This window comes from Hoplias malabaricus, chromosome 4 (assembly GCF_029633855.1).
Source record: "Hoplias malabaricus isolate fHopMal1 chromosome 4, fHopMal1.hap1, whole genome shotgun sequence".
Classification (NCBI taxonomy): Eukaryota; Metazoa; Chordata; class Actinopteri; order Characiformes; family Erythrinidae; genus Hoplias; species Hoplias malabaricus.
Window position 1 is genome coordinate 72,146,902 of NC_089803.1, and position 19,087 is coordinate 72,165,988.

At 40.1% G+C, this 19,087-nt stretch overlaps 1 protein-coding gene and 1 long non-coding RNA gene across 3 annotated transcripts in view; one reads left to right on the forward strand and one right to left on the reverse strand.

Annotated features, from left to right (window-relative positions):
* LOC136695571 (uncharacterized) overlaps positions 1–11,138 on the reverse strand; it is a 12,030-nt gene extending 892 nt beyond the window's left edge. The window contains exons 1-4 of one of the 2 annotated variants that reach the window (XR_010802308.1): positions 10,015–11,138; positions 9,542–9,643; positions 7,024–7,125; positions 1–235 (exon numbers count right to left, since the gene is read on the reverse strand). The exon at positions 1–235 is cut by the window's left edge and continues 892 nt beyond it. This is a non-coding gene — a long non-coding RNA (uncharacterized lncRNA). Of the gene's footprint in view, positions 236–4,364; positions 4,435–7,023; positions 7,126–9,541; positions 9,644–10,014 lie in introns of those variants that run through there. The other variant, XR_010802307.1, reaches the window with a different exon arrangement.
* The window catches only part of si:dkey-97m3.1 (fatty acyl-CoA reductase 1), a 48,790-nt gene extending 31,246 nt beyond the window's left edge, over positions 1–17,544 (forward strand). Inside the window, exon 12 of the mRNA XM_066669335.1 lies at positions 13,347–17,544. Within this exon, the coding sequence (XP_066525432.1) occupies positions 13,347–13,509 (163 nt within the window). The 3' untranslated portion in view covers positions 13,510–17,544. The remainder of the gene's footprint in view (positions 1–13,346) is intronic.
* Positions 17,545–19,087: the final 1,543 nt, after the last annotated feature.

Consider the following 19,087-nt stretch of genomic DNA (forward strand, 5'->3'; position numbering starts at 1 on the left):
GGAGCTGATGAAATGAACAGTGAGTATAGACACAAGGTGTTCCTATCAAAACTGCCTGGTCCGAGAGACCTTTGATCAAGTCTGAAAACAGAACCTTTAAAACAATATAAATCACATCACAACATTGCAGAGACAGGTTTAAGAGCCCACTGTTTCAGATGTATACAGTGAACAAACAGCTTTCCAGGAACTTTCCATCAACATGAGCTTCTCCACTCCATGGAATTCACTGGACCTAGGTGACAAAAAAAAAAAATATATATATATATATATCTCAAAGGAAATTTTCCTATGCCTAAATTTTAATAAAAATTTCTCTTTTACCAACATCTTTTTTGGCACAAATTGCATGATTTAATAAGGCTGTTTTTCTTACAACATGCAAAAGAGAAAACAGACCTAAATTGGCACTCAAAATGGTATCAAGCCCCAAATTAGGATTATTAGCTATGTTTTTTTGCAAAAAGTGATTAAAATAACAATTTAAATAGATAAAATTGTTTTCTCCCAATCCAACAAAAAATGCCCAAAATAACTACTGCCTCAGAATTATTAAACACCTTTTAAAACCCTTTGTGACAGGTGTAATTAATACTTAGTAGAGTACCTTTTTACCATTTCTTTATACTTGAGTGAATCCATCTCATTCATAAAACAAGTACGTTCATAAATATCATTCAATTACATGTTTCTTGATGGATTCCTGATATATGATCACACTGCACGATTGTAGCCCCGATTTTCTTGTCAAAGACTGTTTTAGGGGATCACGGGAACAACCCTTAGGTCAGAGGCAAATCAACACTATCTCGATTGCTACGTGTGAACCGCTGAAAGATGTGATACAAGAGCTTGCCCAGAAATCGCTGATGCCATGCAGACAGCCAATAAATATCCAGTAGTATGAGACTTGTGACTGACAGTGAGCGAAGAGACAAGCTCCCATCAATGAGAATTTGAGGCATAGGCTGATGAGAAGAAGAACTACACTGTTGTCTGTGTTGTGTCTACTGGTCCTGTTCTGTATGTATTTTAACATCTTTGTAATTACTGCATTGTACTCTCTGCACTAATGTTCTGGAGTCAAATACGGAGTCAAAAAAGGGTAAAAAAATTTTGAGTTTGTAAAACAATACTCACAAATGTAACAGACTTTGTAACTGTGTTTGAGTAACTACATACACGTTAAAATCCACAAATGTATACGTCAAATTTAAAACAACAACTACAATAATAATAACTTAAATTCACAGATGTGTAAAAAAGATTTGCATTTGTAAATGAAATGTTGTGAATGTGTGAATCAGTAAAATACTTAAAATGTGCAAGAGCAAACTTTTTTAAAGGTTCCAAATGTGACAGTGGGAGTTTTTGAATGAGATGGAAAAAAACACACATTCGCCTTCTCTGCTGTGTGCGCGAATCTCTTTTTGCAGTTGCAAATTAAAGACCCTGTTTTAACGGCCAATTGATGGACCAATAGGAAAGCTTTAGCTGGACCAATCAGATCCCAAGGTTTGTTTAACCAATCGGATTTGTTGCTGTCAACCATAGCGCTTTTCCACCAAAAGAACTCTGGTTCTTGAACCAGTTCTGTTCCTGATTCTAGGAACATTGGTTCTTTCCAGTGAACCACCGCATTTCTACACATTTTGAGGGGAACCAGGAATACGTCATGAATGGAGACACTATGGCTGAGTTCAGAGGCATCCTGCTGACCTTGTGAACAGTGGAGAAACGTAACCAAGAGCCCAGAGCTTCAAATACAGCGTTATCGCCCAGTGGAGCTTGACAGGGTCATTCACAACGTTTCATATAAATAAATAATAGGAAAAAACAGGAACATGCCCCATTTTTATGCGTTTCTGGTGAAGTTAGGCGCAATTGCATGTGCGTTGATCAAAGCCGCGGCTCTTGTTTACATTTCTCTGCTGTCCGTAGAAACGTGGCGGTTCGCGGACCTGAGTTCATTTTGTGGAAAAGCGCTATGGTTGACAGCAACAAATCAATGTTCCAATTGGTTAAACAAACCTCACAATCTGCTTGGTCCAGCTAAAGATTTCCTATTGGTCCATCAATTGGCCGTCAAAACAGGGTCTTAAATACGCATCTGCAAAAAGAGATTCGCACACGCAACAGAGAAGGAGAATGTGTGGATTTTTCCATCTCATTCAAAAATTCCCCCAGTCACATTTGGAACTTTAAAAAGGTTTGCTCTTGCACATTTTAAACCGTTTGAGAAGTTACTGATTCACACATTCACAACATTTCATTTACAAATGCAAATCTTTTTTGCACATTTGTGAATTTAATTTATTATTGTAGTTGTTGTTTTAAATTTGTGCATTCCAATACATTTGTGGATTTTAGTTTTACGTGTATGTAGTTGCTCAAGCACAGTTAAAATTTCGTGTATGTAGTTGCTCAAAAGCAGTTACAAAGTCCATTACATTTGTGAGTATTGTTTTAAAATGCACCAGAGCAAAGCTTTATGTTCCAAATGTGACAAAAAATGCACACATTCACCTTCTCTGCTGCTTGTGTAAATCTCTTTTCACAGTTGTGAATTTTTGACCCTGATTGGCCAACTGATGTACCAATAGGAAAGCTTTAGCTGTACCAATCATATAGTGAGGTTTATTTAACCGATCAGAACATTGATTTGTTGCTGTCAATCACAGCGCTATTTCACCAAAAGAACTCTGGCTCCTAGACCGGTTCCATTCCTGATTCTTGGAACCTTGGTTCTTTCCAATGAACTGCTGCGTTTCTACACGTTTAAAGGGGAAACAGGTATACGTCATTAGCAGGGGAGTCGCTGTGCCTGAATACAGCACCAGCACCAAAGACTGTTAGACTCATTGTTAGAGTCATTATTTATTCTTTGTTTACCATGAAGTCAGACCCGAGTGAGATATAATACTGTGTAAATGTTGCCGAGTTCAGAGCCGTCCTGCTGAGCTTGTGAACAGCAGAGAAATGTAACCGAGAGCTGCGGCTCTGACCAACACAAATGGAATCGCACACAAACAGCACCAGAAACAAAAAAACAGGGCGTGTTCCTGTTTTATTTCTTTTTATTTATTTATTTGAAACGTTGTAAATTACCCTGTCAAGCTCCGCAGTGCAATAACGCTGCATTTGAAACTCAGCTGGGAACAAACTTTTCTAGGTCACGAACCAGTTTGTGTAGATGGAAACATACCAAACGGTTCCAAATTCACCTTGCGAACTGGAACCGTTCTGGTTCCTTTTTGGTGGAAATGCACTATCAGAGATATAATAGAGTAGGGGTCCCCAATTACTTTTACTCAAGGGCCACATCCAACAAACATCGTAAAGGCAGGGTGTCATTCTCATATTTTTTCATACAGTACTTTACAAGATTTATTATTTCAGTTAATATATTAAGTCTATGTAAATCGGTAGGCCTTACTAACTACAGTTATTTTATTTTACAAACACTTCAATGAGAGAAGTGATAGTGGTAGGTGGAAACGAGATACCTGAATTTTTGTATTTAAATTGTATCAGCAGCAAATTGCAAGAATGCAAACCCCAGCCTTGTATGTGTAACGAGACCAATGGCCTGATGTGGCAGCAAGTCCAGTTTATATTATTACATTTATTCAAACTAGGAACTATGACTAAACGTTAACTACATCAGTGGCATAGCCACAAATTGATCTTTGGGTGGGCCTGTGTAAAAGTGTGTGTGCACAATTATTCTTTCTATAATAATAAGCAGTGTGATTTATGAAATTGTAAGCTGCCAACTTTCTGAAACCAAATTTAGGGACACATTTATAGCTTTACTATTTTAAATACTTCACTAATTACAATTTATATAAATAAATCATTGACAGTTAATACAAGTTAGGACCAATGAGAAGCATGTTCTGTGGAGTACCTGCCCCTCCCTCTGGCTAAGGGAGACCTGCAGAGCTTCTGTCTGTTTCAAACTATAAGTTTTTACAGTCTAACCTCAAAACAATATAATAAATGGTGTCCTGTGTTGGTTCAATACCAAACACGGCTTTCAGTGTCCAAATATCGAACAAAGTTTGGGAACTGTACAGAACGTGGGTGGCAGGCACATGCAAGACCAGTAGAGATAGGTGTTATGGGATTTGTAGCCAAGTTTGCTGCATCCATGCATGTGAACTTCGATATCAGGTGCCGAAAACTATGGGCAGCTGTGGAGGAGTTATCAGAACCAGCTGAAAATCTAGTCAGCAGTTGTGGAAAAGAAAAAAAATACTTAGGGAAAATGCATATTACTTAGAGAAATACACTGTAACGTAAACTGTAGTTCAGAAAATGTTGTCTGTATACTGACCTGTGAGTGTACTGCTATAGTAGGAGTGTCTCCCTAGAAGTGGTCCCTACGATGCTAGACCTGACAGTGTGTGTCACCAATACAAACTGAAAGAGCTGTGTCAGAAAAGAAAATAATAACAAATTCAAACTAGACCCTCAGTGACACCAGTCATGAGGTAACATACACTGTAGTTCAGAAAAGCTGTCTGTATATTGACCTGTGAGTGTACTGCTGTAGTAGGAGTGTCTTCCTAGAAGTGGTCCCTACGACGCTAGACCTGACAGTGTGTGTCACCAATACAACTTTAAAGCGCTGTGTCAGAAAAGAAAATAATAACAAATTCAAACTAGACCCTCAGTGACATCAGTCATAAGGTAATGTACAGTGTAGTTCAGAAACGCTGTCTATATATTGAGATGTGAGTGTACTGCTATAGTAGGAGTGTCTCCCTAGAAGGGGACCCTTCTATGCTAGACCTGACAGTGTGTGTCACCATTACAACCTTAAAGAGCTGTATCAGAAAAGAAAATAATAAAAAATTCAAATTAGAAACTCAGTGACATCAGTCATGAGGTAATGTACACTGTAGTTCAGATAAACTGTCTGTATATTGACCTGTGAGTGTACTGCTTTAGTAGGAGTGTCTCCATAGAAGGGGACCCCACTATGCTAGACCTGACAGTGTGTGTAACTAATATAATCTTAAAGAGCTTTATCAGAAAAGAAAATAATAACAAATTCAAACTAGAACCTCAGTGACATCAGTCATGAGGTAATGAACACTGTAGTTCAGATAAACTGTCTGTATATTGACCTGTGAGTGTACTGCTTTAGTAGGAGTGTCTCCCTAGAAGGGGACTCCACTATGCTGGACCTGACAGTGTGTGTCATTAATATAAGCTTAAAGAGCTGTGTCAGAAAAGAAAATAATAACAAATTCAAACTAGACCCTCAGTGACATCAGTCATGAGGTAATGTACACTGTAATTCAGATAAACTGTCTGTATATTGACATGTGAGTGTACTGCTTTAGTAGGAGTGTCTCCCTAGAAGGGGACCCCACTATGCTAGACCTGACAGTGTGTGTCATTAATATAAGCTTAAAGAGCTGTGTCAGAAAAGAAAATAATAACAAATTCAAACTAGACCCTCAGTGACATCAGTCATGAGGTAATGTACACTGTAGTTCAGAAACGCTGTCTGTATATTGACCTGTGAGTGTACTGCTATAGTAGGAGTGTCTCCCTAGAAGGGGACCCCACTATGCTAGACCTGACAGTGTGTGTCACCAATACAACCTTAAAGAGCTGTATCAGAAAAGAAAATAATAACAAATTCAAATTAGAACCTCAGTGACATCAGTCATGAGGTAATGTACACTGTAGTTCAGATAAACTGTCTGTATATTGACCTGTGAGTGTACTGCTTTAGTAGGAGTGTCTCCATAGAAGGGGACCCCACTATGCTAGACCTGACAGTGTGTGTAACTAATATAATCTTAAAGAGCTTTATCAGAAAAGAAAATAATAACAAATTCAAACTAGAACCTCAGTGACATCAGTCATGAGGTAATGTACACTGTAGTTCAGATAAACTGTCTGTATATTGACCTGTGAGTGTACTGCTTTAGTAGGAGTGTCTCCCTAGAAGGGGACCCCACTATGCTAGACCTGACAGTGTGTGTCATTAACATAAGCTTAAAGAGCTGTGTCAGAAAAGAAAATAACAACAAATTCAAACTAGACCCTCAGTGACATCAGTCATGAGGTAATGTACACTGTAATTCAGATAAACTGTCTGTATATTGACATGTGAGTGTACTGCTTTAGTAGGAGTGTCTCCCTAGAAGGGGACCCCACTATGCTAGACCTGACAGTGTGTGTCATTAATATAAGCTTAAAGAGCTGTGTCAGAAAAGAAAATAATAACAAATTCAAACTAGACCCTCAGTGACATCAGTCATGGGGTAATGTACACTGTAGTTCAGATAAACTGTCTGTATATTGACCTGTGAGTGTACTGCTTTAGTAGGTGTTTCTACCTAAACGGGGACCCCACTATGCAAGACCTGACAGTGTGTGTCACTAATATAAGCTTAAAGCGCTGTGTCAGAAAAGAAAATAATAACAAATTCAAACTAGACCCTCAGTGACATCAATCATGGGGTAATGTACACTGTAGTTCAGAAACGCTGTCTGTATATTGACCTGTGAGTGTACTGCTGTAGTAGGAGTGTCTCCCTAGTATGGGACCCCTCTATGCTAGACCTGACAGTGTGTGTCACTAATATAAGCTTAAAGAGCTGTGTCAGAAAAGAAAATAATAACAAATTCAAACTAGACACTCAGTGACATCAGTCATGAGGTAATGTACAGTGTAGTTCAGAAACGCTGTCTGTATATTGACCTGTGAGTGTACTGCTTTAGTAGGTGTTTCTCCTTAAACGGGGACCCCACTATGCTAGACCTGACGGTGTGTGTGTGCACATTTGACCAAAACCTTTTCAATAGTTCCGTCCTGAGAGGGTCCCCACAACGTAAGGCCTGAAAGTGTGTGTAACCAGTACCATCCCTAAGGCCTCACCCAAAAGCAATGAACTATCACAATTTTGTACCAGAGAAATTAACTTCAACTGACCACAGTGACCTGCCTCACTAAAACCTATTTCAGTGACTATATGGACATGAAACCTTTTTAAATACCTCCAAGTCAGAGGACGGCGCTCCAGCGCTGAGCACAGGACCGGAAGCTCAGTGGGTTTGTTCTACCATGTCCATCGTGTCAGCGGTGTCCTCTCATGCCTTCTACAGAGATTTCAAACAACAGTAAAACATTTCGGTGAACACCACACACAAATACATTAGTATTTAAAGTGCAATACATTTTACAACATGTTTAATCTCTCATCAGTTAAACAATTGCTGAGTCAAATTGACTTGACATGGATACACCATGGTATTAAAAAACGTAAGACACATTTGTCCTGACACAAGTAACAATTTCAGATTATACCACCAATACAACCGCCAATACAACCTGAAAGAGCTGAATCAGAAAAGTAAATAACCATTTTAAACTAGACCCTCAGTGACATCAGTCATAAGGTAACGTACACTGTAGTTCAGAAACGCTGCCTGTATATTGACCTGTGAGTGTACTGCTATAGTAGGAGTGTCTCCCTAGAAGGGGATCCCTCTATGCTAGACCTGACAGTGTGTGTCACTAATATAACCTGAAAGAGCTGTGTCAGAAAAGAAAATAATAACAAATTCAAATTAGACCCTCAGTGACATCAGTCATGAGGTAATGTACACTGTAATTCAGATAAACTGTCTGTATATTGACATGTGAGTGTACTGCTTTAGTAGGAGTGTCTCCCTAAACAGGGACCCCACTAGGCTAGACCTGACAGTGTGTGTCACTAATACAAGCTTAAAGCGCTGTGTCAGAAAAGAAAATAATAACAAAATCAAAGTAAACCCTTAGTGACATCAGTCATGAGGTAATGTACAGTGTAGTTCAGAAACGCTGTCTGTATATTGACCTGTGAGTGTACTGCTATAGTAGGAGTGTCTCCCTAGAAGGGGACCCCTCTATGCTAGACCTGACAGTGTGTGTCACTAATATAAGCTTAAAGAGCTGTGTCAGAAAAGAAAATAATAACAAATTCAAACTAGACCCTCAGTGACATCAGTCATGGGGTAATGTACACTGTAGTTCAGATAAACTGTCTGTATATTGACCTGTGCGTGTACTGCTTTAGTAGGTGTTTCTCCCTAAACGGGGACCCCACTATGCAAGACCTGACAGTGTGTGTAACTAATATAAGCTTAAAGAGCTGTGTCAGAAAAGAAAATAATAACAAATTCAAACTAGACCCTCAGTGACATCAGTCATGGGGTAATGTACACTGTAGTTCAGATAAACTGTCTGTATATTGACCTGTGCGTGTACTGCTTTAGTAGGTGTTTCTCCCTAAACGGGGACCCCACTATGCAAGACCTGACAGTGTGTGTAACTAATATAAGCTTAAAGCGCTGTGTCAGAAAAGAAAATAATAACAAATTCAAACTAAACCCTCAGTGACATCAGTCATGGGGTAATGTACACTGTAGTTCAGATAAACTGTCTGTATATTGACCTGTGAGTGTACTGCTTTAGTAGGTGTGTCTCCCTAAACTGGGACCCCACTATGCAAGACCTGACAGTGTGTGTAACTAATATAAGCTTAAAGCGCTGTGTCAGAAAAGAAAATAATAACAAATTCAAACTAAACTCTCAGTGACATCAGTCATGAGCTAATGTACAGTGTAGTTCAGAAACGCTGTCTGTATATTGACCTGTGAGTGTACTGCTATAGTAGGAGTGTCTCCCTAGAAGGGGACCCCTCTATGCTAGACCTGACAGTGTGTGTCACTAATATAAGCTTAAAGAGCTGTGTCAGAAAAGAAAATAATAACAAATTTAAACTAGACCCTCAGTGACATCAGTCATGGGGTAATGTACACTGTAGTTCAGATAAACTGTCTGTATATTGACCTGTGAGTGTACTGCTTTAGTAGGTGTTTCTCCCTAAACGGGGACCCCACTATGCTAGACCTGACAGTGTGTGTCACTAATATAAGCTTAAAGAGCTGTGTCAGAAAAGAAAATAATAACAAATTCAAACTAGACCCTCAGTGACATCAGTCATGAGGTAATGTACACTGTAGTTCAGATAAACTGTCTGTATATTGACCTGTGAGTGTACTGCTTTAGTAGGTGTGTCTCCCTAAACGGGGACCCCACTATGCTAGACCTGACAGTGTGTGTCACTAATATAAGCTTAAAGAGCTGTGTCAGAAAAGAAAATAATAACAAATTCAAACTAGACCCTCAGTGACATCAGTCATGGGGTAATGTACACTGTAGTTCAGATAAACTGTCTGTATATTGACCTGTGCGTGTACTGCTTTAGTAGGTGTTTCTCCCTAAACGGGGACCCCACTATGCAAGACCTGACAGTGTGTGTGTGCACATTTGACCAAAACCTTTTCAATACTTCCGTCCTGAGAGGGTCCCCACAACGTATGTGTAACCAGTACCATCCCTAAGGCCTCACCCAAAAGCAATGAACTATCACAATTTTGTACCAGAGAAATTAACTTCAACTGACCACAGTGACCTGCCTCACTAAAACCTATTTCAGTGACTATATGTATATGAAACCTTTTTAAATACCGCCAAGTCAGAGGACGGAGCTCCAGCGCTGAGCACAGGACCGGAAGCTCAGTGGGTTTGTTCTACCATGTCCATCGTGTCAGCGGTGTCCTCGCATGCCTTCTACAGAGATTTCAAACAACAGTAAAACAGCCTTCAGTTAATGAAATATCACAATTTAATATGAAATATTTGGTAACCACAAATGAGACTATCAGTGTAATTTAATGAATACACAATCTTTTATTTTAATCTACATATTATGCATAACCTAGCTTCAGTTCAAAAATTGAAAAGTTTTAAAAACACATTAGCATTTAGCAGAAAATAAAAATAAAAAGCTGAATTTTACCAGTACTCCTTATATTACAAATAACTACTCTACAACTGCTTAAAGGCTGCTAATTTAAAACATTAAGTGAACTATACAGGCAAAAAAAAAAAAAAACATAATGCACAATTTAATCTTGAAGAAAAGATTATACTAGAATTACCTTTAGATGAGTTTAGAGATACCTTCCAATACATTGGTGTTGATAGTGGCACTGATGATATTCTGTGCTGCTTCATCAAGTGCTTTCACTCTCCTCCGTCTCAATTGTACTGTCCTCCTGAAACTCAGAATATGCGTAAATGTAGGCAGACAAATCATAACCTAGCCACTGAAATACATTGCATTGTAATGCTGGTCCCAAGCGTGTATACATAGGGAAGGTTGTGTCAGAAAGATTATCTTTTGTATAAACTATGTCAAATTAACAATGCAGATCACTAACAAGAGTTCCATATCGGATCAGAGAAGGCCCGAGTTAACAACGTCCACCATTGGGATTGTTTCCTGCCAGTGTACCAGTGGAAATTGGGATACTGTTGGTCACAGGAGGAGAAGGAGAGGGGGAACAAGAACAAAATAAAGAAGAGGGTGAGGAAGGTGGAGGTGAGAGTGGAAACACTGAACGTTAGCACTATGACTGGTAAAAGGAGAGAGGTAGATGATATGGTGGTAGAATTTGCCCCAAAAAATGCAAATGGCAGTAGTAAATACTTATTTTCAGAAGAAGGAAGAGCATAGGGTGACATTTAAGAGTGGAGGAAGGTCTACACATGTGGACTATGTTTTATGCAGGCGAAGCAACCTGAAGTAATTTAGTGACTGTAAGGTGGTGGCAGGGGTGAAGTATAGCAAGGCAGCATCAGACGGTGGTGGTAGGTAGGATGTATTTGGAGGTGAAGAAAAGGAAGTGGGTGAGGGCTAAATCACAGATCAGATGGTGGACGTTAAAGTAAGAACAGTACGGTGTGTGATTCAGGGAGCAGGTGAGGCAGATGCTAGGTGGGGTGGACGAGGTGATGGACAGATGGGCAGAGACTGCAAAAGCAGTGAGGGAATCGGCTACAGGTACTGTGTTTTCTTGTATGGACAGAGGAAGGAAGGGAGGAGACTTGGGAGGCTGGAATGAGGAGATCATGCAGGAAATCTTAAGAAGGAAGTGGTCGACAAAATAGAATTGGAATCTCAAGAGAGATGTCTAAAGAAATACAAAAAAAATGCAGCATCAAGCAAACGGAGAAGTGACAAAGGCTAGGGAAAATGCACATGAAAAGTTGTATGAGAATATGGATAGTGAGGTTAGAATAAAAGACATGTATGGACTGGCGAGATGAGAGAGGAACAGGATGTGAGGATGTACAGCATGTTAGGATGATAATGAATGTAGAAGGTATTGTGCAGACTAATGAAGAGATGATTCTTTGAGGAACTGATGAATGTTTGTGAGGAGAATAGGGAGCATGTTAAGGTTAGTCTGGAGCTATGGAGGAACACAGTAATTCATTCACTCACTTACTGTAAGTACACATCTAAATGTGAATAAACAGTTCTCGTATTCTGAGCTTAGATGCAGATCAGTCGAGGGGTCAGTGCATTACTCTCCTTTTTCTCCTCCCAGATCTTTCCCTTTTCCTCTTTCCGGCTTCTGCTGTCTCCCTCTCCAAAATCTCTCTCTCCCTAAAAGTAAACGAATACAAACAAACCAAATGTTACAAGCAAGTCAGGCTTATAGTACACACCAAATGCTCACTGACTTTCAAATGAAGGAGTTGCAAATATAATCATAGGCTACACTGTCAAACACATTGTTTTAGATTTGCAGATTTTTAACATCTCAAAGCAATTTTACATGATTTAAACTAATTACAAAAACCCACATATTGGCACTAATTTAACTTTCACGTCTGTCTTTCTCTCTCAAGTGAATGCACTGAAAATACAGTTTTAATAAAACTCTGATTATATGATTCTAATAAAATATCATGTTTACTCTCGATATTAAACATTTACAAATGAAGCGTCACCTTAAACACTTGCCTCTAACTGGCCTCTATAATGTAAACAGCTGAAGTAACTGTCTCTCTGTCTCCAACACGCATTCATGGAAACAGAGTCCTTTAAAAACTTCATTTTACAAAACCAGCCGAATATTCTCTCTATATCCAGTATAACGTTAGCTAAAGCACGAAAGCTGTTGTTAACGTCACATTTAAGAGCCTCTTTCTCTCTGCACTACTCTCGCACGGAAATATAGCCCTTTAAAACATTTAAAACAGCTTAATAACTCCCATTCTCTCTATATACACACATAAATACGACTAAAATAAGCGTTACATTACCGAGTAAAGCCATATATTTAAGCCGTTTATTACCTTTCAGCTCGTCCTGTGCACGACCCCGCAGACTCTTCGTGGAACAGAGGGATTATGGGAAGTGTAGTTCCTTTGTAGTTCCGAGTTGCTTTTCCTTCATTCAATGTAGAACGGTGAAAACTACAAACCGCCATTTTATATTCGCTTCCATTACACAGAGCCATTATCTTCAACCAAATGTTCGGCTGAGCTATTTTAATACATAAAGAGAGGACTATATTTACACGTATATGAATTTTACTCTTGAACGTGTCACCATTAAAGACTTTATAACGCTGATGTTTGAACTAAAAGTTTTAATTTAAACAATTTAATTCGCCTCCTCACTAACTTACAATATACTACACCAGGATTAATATTTTGTAACTAAATGTATGTCCATGTACATTTCTTGTTAAGATTATTTTCTATGTTTAAAAGACTAACTAGTTGTGTACGGTGTTTTATTTGTGTTTACCTTGGAGAAGGAGCCATTAATGCAGTGTTTAAAGGACCCTAGTTCATTTAATATGAGTCACTGTCAGTGTTGCGTAGACGCAGTAGTGAAGTGTGTACGGACCCCCACGATCTGTGTGTTCATGCAATACCACCGAGTGCCACCGGGGGCGTGGTGAGCAGAGTCACACACAGATGAGACACACGGCTGTCAGGTTTGTGTGAAGCATGGGGGCCAAAAAAAAAACTGCACCACCCATATCAGCATGGCCTCCTGAGTCAGCTGACCCATTTTGGCTGAAAACATTGTGGGGACCAGCAAACCGGTCCCCACCATGTTTTTGGTCCCCACACCGTGAGTGTGCTAACAGGTTGCGGACCCCACCATGTAATATAAACAAACACACACACACTCACACACATACACACTCACACACACACACACACACACTCATACACACACACACACACATACACACTCATACACATACACACACACAAACACGGCAGTTGTGTTTGTAATTGTTGAATGTATGTGATTTTTTGTGAAATAAAATTTGCCTTGACTAAAATATTTAATTTCTTTTTCCATTTTTCTCACCCTCTCTTTCTCCCTCTCCCGCCCCCTCCCCTCCCTCTCTCTCTCTCTCTCGCCCTCCCTCCCTCTCTCTCTCTCTCTCTCTCACAGGTTGAGAAACATCCGCTACACCTTCAACACCCTGCTGCTGGTGTTTATTTGGCGAGTGTTTATCGCTCGCTCTCAGATGGCGAGGAATATCTGGTATTTCGTCGTGAGTCTGTGCTTCAAATTCCTGTCGTACTTCAGAGCGTCCAGCACTCTGACCAACTGACCCCAAATCAGCGTTTAAACCCGGTTCGGTCCAGTTAAACCCAACTCTGTCAAAGCTCTAATCTCACCGTCCGATCATCAGCATCATGCACAGCTTTACTCCTCTTTTTATAATCAGCCCTTTCCAATAAAACACATATATATGCAACAACAGCCCTTTCCCAGCCTTTCATCTGCTCTCTCCTGCTGTCGGGACAAAACCAGAGCCCCCTGTCTCCGTCTCTGTCTCCGTCTCCGTCTCCTTCCCTGTCCCTGTCCCACCAGAACCACTCCGGGATCACGACCCAGACCCAGTCCAAAGTCAGGAACGCGTCTGTCCTGCTCCTGCAGACACGGGGTCGTGCAGCGACGGGTCCCTTTCCCTCCGCTTTGTCCCGATACTCCTGCCTTACGTCTGTCTGATTCGTCCTGATACTTCCATCTGACGTGTGTCCGAGTTGTCCTCGTGCTCCTGTCTGACGTTCGTCTGATTCGTCCCGAGACAAGGCCTTGATGAATGTTGAAGTTCTACTTGAAAAGTGTCCGTGTTTTGTTCGAAGATCAGTGTCCAGCCTCTGTCCCAAAGGTTTCAGGCATTTTCATCACTGTCCACACGCCTGTCATTTAATACTTAATCCCTGTGTGTGTGTGTGTGTGTGTGTGTGTGTGTGTGAGAGAGAGATGCTAATTTGGAGCTAAACCTTTGTTACACGCTGTCTGTCAGAGTTCAAACACATTTGGTGAAAATTGTGCAGAATTTTAAAACTCCCCAAAAATACAGTGGTTTCTTGTGAAACTGAAGTGTTTTTCTGTTTGTTTGTTTTTTTCTTTATTTTTGACTGTAGTTTTCAACCAAAAATTAAGGGAATTTTTCCTTGTTTTTTTATTTAATCCAGAAGCTTGTTGTCTTTATCCAGATAACTTCAGCTCAGAGTTAGAGATCCGGGCTACGATTATCTGGCTAACGAAGATAGCGTAGTTTGCTGTGTAACTTAAGCCTGGGAAAGTCCTTCAGCTCCTTCAGGTTAAACTGAGCTGGTTGTTCTGAGAAATCCTGGGATTAGTCACCACTCAGACTCTTCAGGATTAAGATTAGGATTAAAACGTGTTTTATTTGAATCACATTCAGAGATATTTCTAATCCAGGATTAATCCGAGTAAAGATACAACAGCGGTGTTTTTAATGAGCGGAGATGAAGAGACGTCATACTTATGTTTATCTGAAACCTACGATGGCCCCGAGGTTCAAAACACCACAGAGAAGAGAACATATTCAGCATTAAAGACAGGAACGTAATGACGCTACACTAGGAGCAGAGCCACAACACAGACGAGCGCACCGCTGCTAAAACCACGCGTGGAGGAGAACGCTAACTGCTCAGATCCGCTGTGATACCCAGAGAGCGAGGGTCTCCCGCTTACGGATGACTGGGGCATCTCCGAGGTTGGAGCAGAGGAACCCCGTGTGACAGACAGTACCTGTGTTTGTTTCTTAAACTCTGTGTTTATTGAGTCTCTGGGCCACCGTATTCTCACCGTGTGTTGGTTTTCTCTCTGACGTCGGGGGCAAGGCTAAGCATCGATGCTGAGAGTGGATTAGCAGTGGATTGGCATCATCTGCTTCAGAGATTTATCAAATATATAAATATTAAATATAAATATTGTCAGATTTACACAACGACCAAAAATGTACAAATATAAATCAGGAGTGGAGTTAGCAAAGTTTGAATGATATTTTTGAGGGAAAAAGTGTGAAGTATCTGCTTTCAATGTCTTTGTTTTTACATTAAGTTTAATTGCTAAATGCCACTGAAATTCTCAACCATCACCTCGTCTTTAAACTGATACTAAATCATAGAAAACGGCAAAATAAAAGCCCTGATATTATATTTAACTCAGAAAAATAAAGCAGTGAAACACACCCTGTCGCTCGAACAGAACCGTGTTTAAGATAAAAACAAGCTTAACGTTTGTTTGTATTGTTCCTATAAATTCTGTACATTTTTAGGAACCAATGGAACAAGGTCAGTATTTTAATTTCGCTCCCCCCCCCCCTCACACTTTTACAGCAAGTAAAAAAATATAACAAACACAGGTCTGTAAACGTAGGCGGAAAATCAGGAGAAAACAAAAACACACGTTTAAAGGAACCCTATGTAATATTTATATCTTAAAATCACAGCTTCAAAATTCTTGTGATGCTCCACTGAGCTGTAACCGACAGAATAGAGCCCTGCTGCCGTTACTCCAGAAACTGCACTATGCAACTAACCTTTAGAGGAGGGTAGGAATCTAGCACTCTTCCCTCTCACTCCCTTCTGATTTCAGGACAGTGCTGTAAAAATGAATTACACTAGGGGGCGCTCCAGGAGCAAATATAATAATAATAATAAAATACAGTGTTCCTTTAAAGTACTAAACCCTCAGAGCTGACGTCCTCTAAAAGTGTGTTCCAGTTTAAAGCAGCAGTCACTAAAATCAGAGGTAGTTCCAACTCAGTAAAACACAACGTTCCAGATCAGCCACAAGATTAAAACCACTGCCAGGTGACGTGAGTAACCCCCCCAACATCATGGTGATGTTCATGTGGAGGCTGTATCCATCAAATCCTCACAGAGAGAAAACCTCTGCACAAACATTGGGCCTTTGATCGAGTTCAACGTCCATTAATAACTTAGCGTTGCCGTAAACAGCGTAAACGGCCTCTTCGCTCTCACTGCCCCCTAGTGGTGACTGGCCCCAAAAACATTTGTAGATTTTTTGATAAAAAAAAAAAGACTTGTTTACTGTTGTTCACAGTGTTTATCTACTGCTTAGAGACTTTAATTATTAAAATATTTACAGTGATGATAAACACAGTCGTGCATCAGTCTCTGATCTGATTTAGAGTAAATTTAATAAGTTTATTAATAATTATATTTAACAGCATTTAAAGATTTCATCTTTTTTCGTTTGTGTCAAAAACATGTTTCAGTGTCAGAATAAACAATTAACTAACACAGAACCTGATATAAACCCTGTGTAACACTCTCTGTGAGGAGTGAGGTGTGTTCTCCCTGTGTCTGTGTGGGTCTCCTCCAGGTGCTCCGCCGGGGGGAGGCTTTATTTGAATGAGTTTAAACAAATGATTCACGATATTGATTTAAAAACAGTTGGAGGGGCTCATAAATCACACTATACGAGTTTAAAAGCACGCCGCCCGACACACACACTTTAGTCTGGGTTTTAGACTGGAGTTTATAGAAATTAACTTTCAGTGAGATTTAAAGGAGACTTCTATTATGAAATTTTCTACACTGCCTTTTAACTCAGAGCGTTTCTGACGCAGATTAAACGTATTATTCATTTTAAAAACAGCCGCTTTTAAATCACATTTATGCCTTTAATTTGAAAAACATTCTGTTATTCACTAGAATCTCAGATTATTGATTATAGATTATTGAATATAGATTATTGATCAGCCTCTTGTACTGCCATGCAGATTGACAGATGGATAAATATGATCAATGTAAGTATTGATTATTATTGATGGACGACCACTGGAAAGATCAGAGCACAATATAATATTTACAGTTTGTATTTTTTAAAAAGCAAATTTAATGCAGTAGACGACTTTTATTTTTATTTTAAATAATTAATGGATTATTCTGTGATTAATTCATTAAGTTACAGTGAGATCTTGAAGAAGGGTTCTGAAAAATAAAAGTCCCCCTTAACACAAATGTTCATGAAATGTGTTGTTGAATGGTCACTTTAATAGAATAAAAGTCTCTGCAGTATACCACTGCTAAAACAGGGTTTTTTTTAAGTTTTATTTTATTTTAGGAGAAAACTCCAGGCTGCTTTGGAGAACATGGCTTTTATTTTGAAACGTCATTGATGCATGTGTCTGTGAGGTGTTTTATTCCTCCTGAATAAATTAAAAATACTTAAAAATACCAAATAAATCATTAATTTCCTTCAACTCATATTTATATCTCCAACTTTTTTTGTTTCTTTGTTTATTTTTGTATTTTTTTACTTTACTCATACCTCTCTCTCTCTCCCTCTCTCTCTCTCCCTCCCTCCTCTCTCTCTCTCTCCCTCCCTCTTCTCTCTCTCTCTCTCTCCCTCCCTCTCTCTCTCTCCCTCCCTCCCTCTTCTCTCTCTCTCTCTCTCTCCCTCCCTCTTCTCTTTCTCTCTCTCTCTCCCTCCCTCTTCTCTCTCTCTCTCTCACACACTCTCTCTCTCTCCCTCCTCTCTCACTCTTTCTCCCTCTCTCTCTCTCTCTCCTCTCTCACTCTTTCTCCCTCTCTCTCTCTCTCTGTCTGTCTGTTTCTCTGTCTGTCTGTCTCTCTTTCTCTGTGTGTCTCTGTCTGTTTCTCTCTCTCTCTCTCCCTCCCTCCTCTCTCTCTCTCCCTCCCTCCCTCTTCTCTCTCTCTCTCTCTCCCTCCCTCCCTCTTCTCTCTCTCTCTCTCTCCCTCCCTCTTCTCTCTCTCTCTCCCTCCCTCTTCTCTCTCTCTCTCTCTCTCTCTCTCTCTCTCTCTCTCTCTCACACACACACACTCTCTCTCTCTCCCTCCTCTCTCACTCTTTCTCCCTCTCTCTCTCTCTCTGTCTCTCTTTCTCTGTGTGTGTGTCTCTGTCTGTTTCTCTCTCTCTCTCTCTGTTTTCTGTTATAAATGGATGGAGACTCTGTGGAAAAGTCAAAGAGAAAAATAAAAGAGGACTTTAACATCTCTGTCCTGATTCTGTTTTTCCTTTTGTTTTACCTGCCTTCGGGATTAACCCTTACAGCCCCGGGACCCCGTGCAATATCGCCACCTTCAGGGCGTCGCCAGAGGTTTATGAACGGAGAGTGACTGATACTTCACAGGTTTGTGTGTGTGTGTGTGTGTGTGTGTGAGTGTGTGTGTGTGTGTGTGTGAGTGTGTTTGAACTGTCCACAGGTTGTGTGTGTGTGACTGGATGAGTGTGTGAACTGTCCACAGGTTGTGTGTATGAGTGACTGGGTGAGTGTGTGAACTGTCCACAGTTCAGAGGGACTTTTGGACAGGTTCTGTCCCTCGTCCTCCACGGGCCCCATCTGCCCCCTTCTGTCCTCTTTAACTGTCTGCAGAGCTGAGACACACTCTGTATTTATTTATTTATTTATAAACTGCTGTATGTATTTTTCTGCAGAAAATAAAAAAGACTGTACATTAGCACAGACCTGGGGGGTGTAATCTCAGACCTGCTCTTATTCTCCAGTGTTTGTTAAATCTGACCACAAGTCCAGAGTTTGATCCTTGTTTACTAATTTCTGGAGGTAAAATGACGGACTGCACCTTTAAAATCCTGTGATGATGTTTACGAACAGCAGAGGGCGCTGTGGCCTGGTTTTCTCCTGTGGAGAGAGGAGTGGAGGACGATGTGAAGCTACAGAAAGGCATTGACCTGTAAACTTAGAGATGGAGAGATTCCTGGTTCTGGTTGTTGAGGATTTTCTAGACTCAGAGGCAGTGGAGGGGGATGGAACCAGACGTCCCCTGCTTTAAAAGCTCCTCACAGCAGGGACTTTTCATGATTGTTAGAAGTTTGGTTACCAAAATATACTTTAATGTCACTTATTTGCGAAAGAT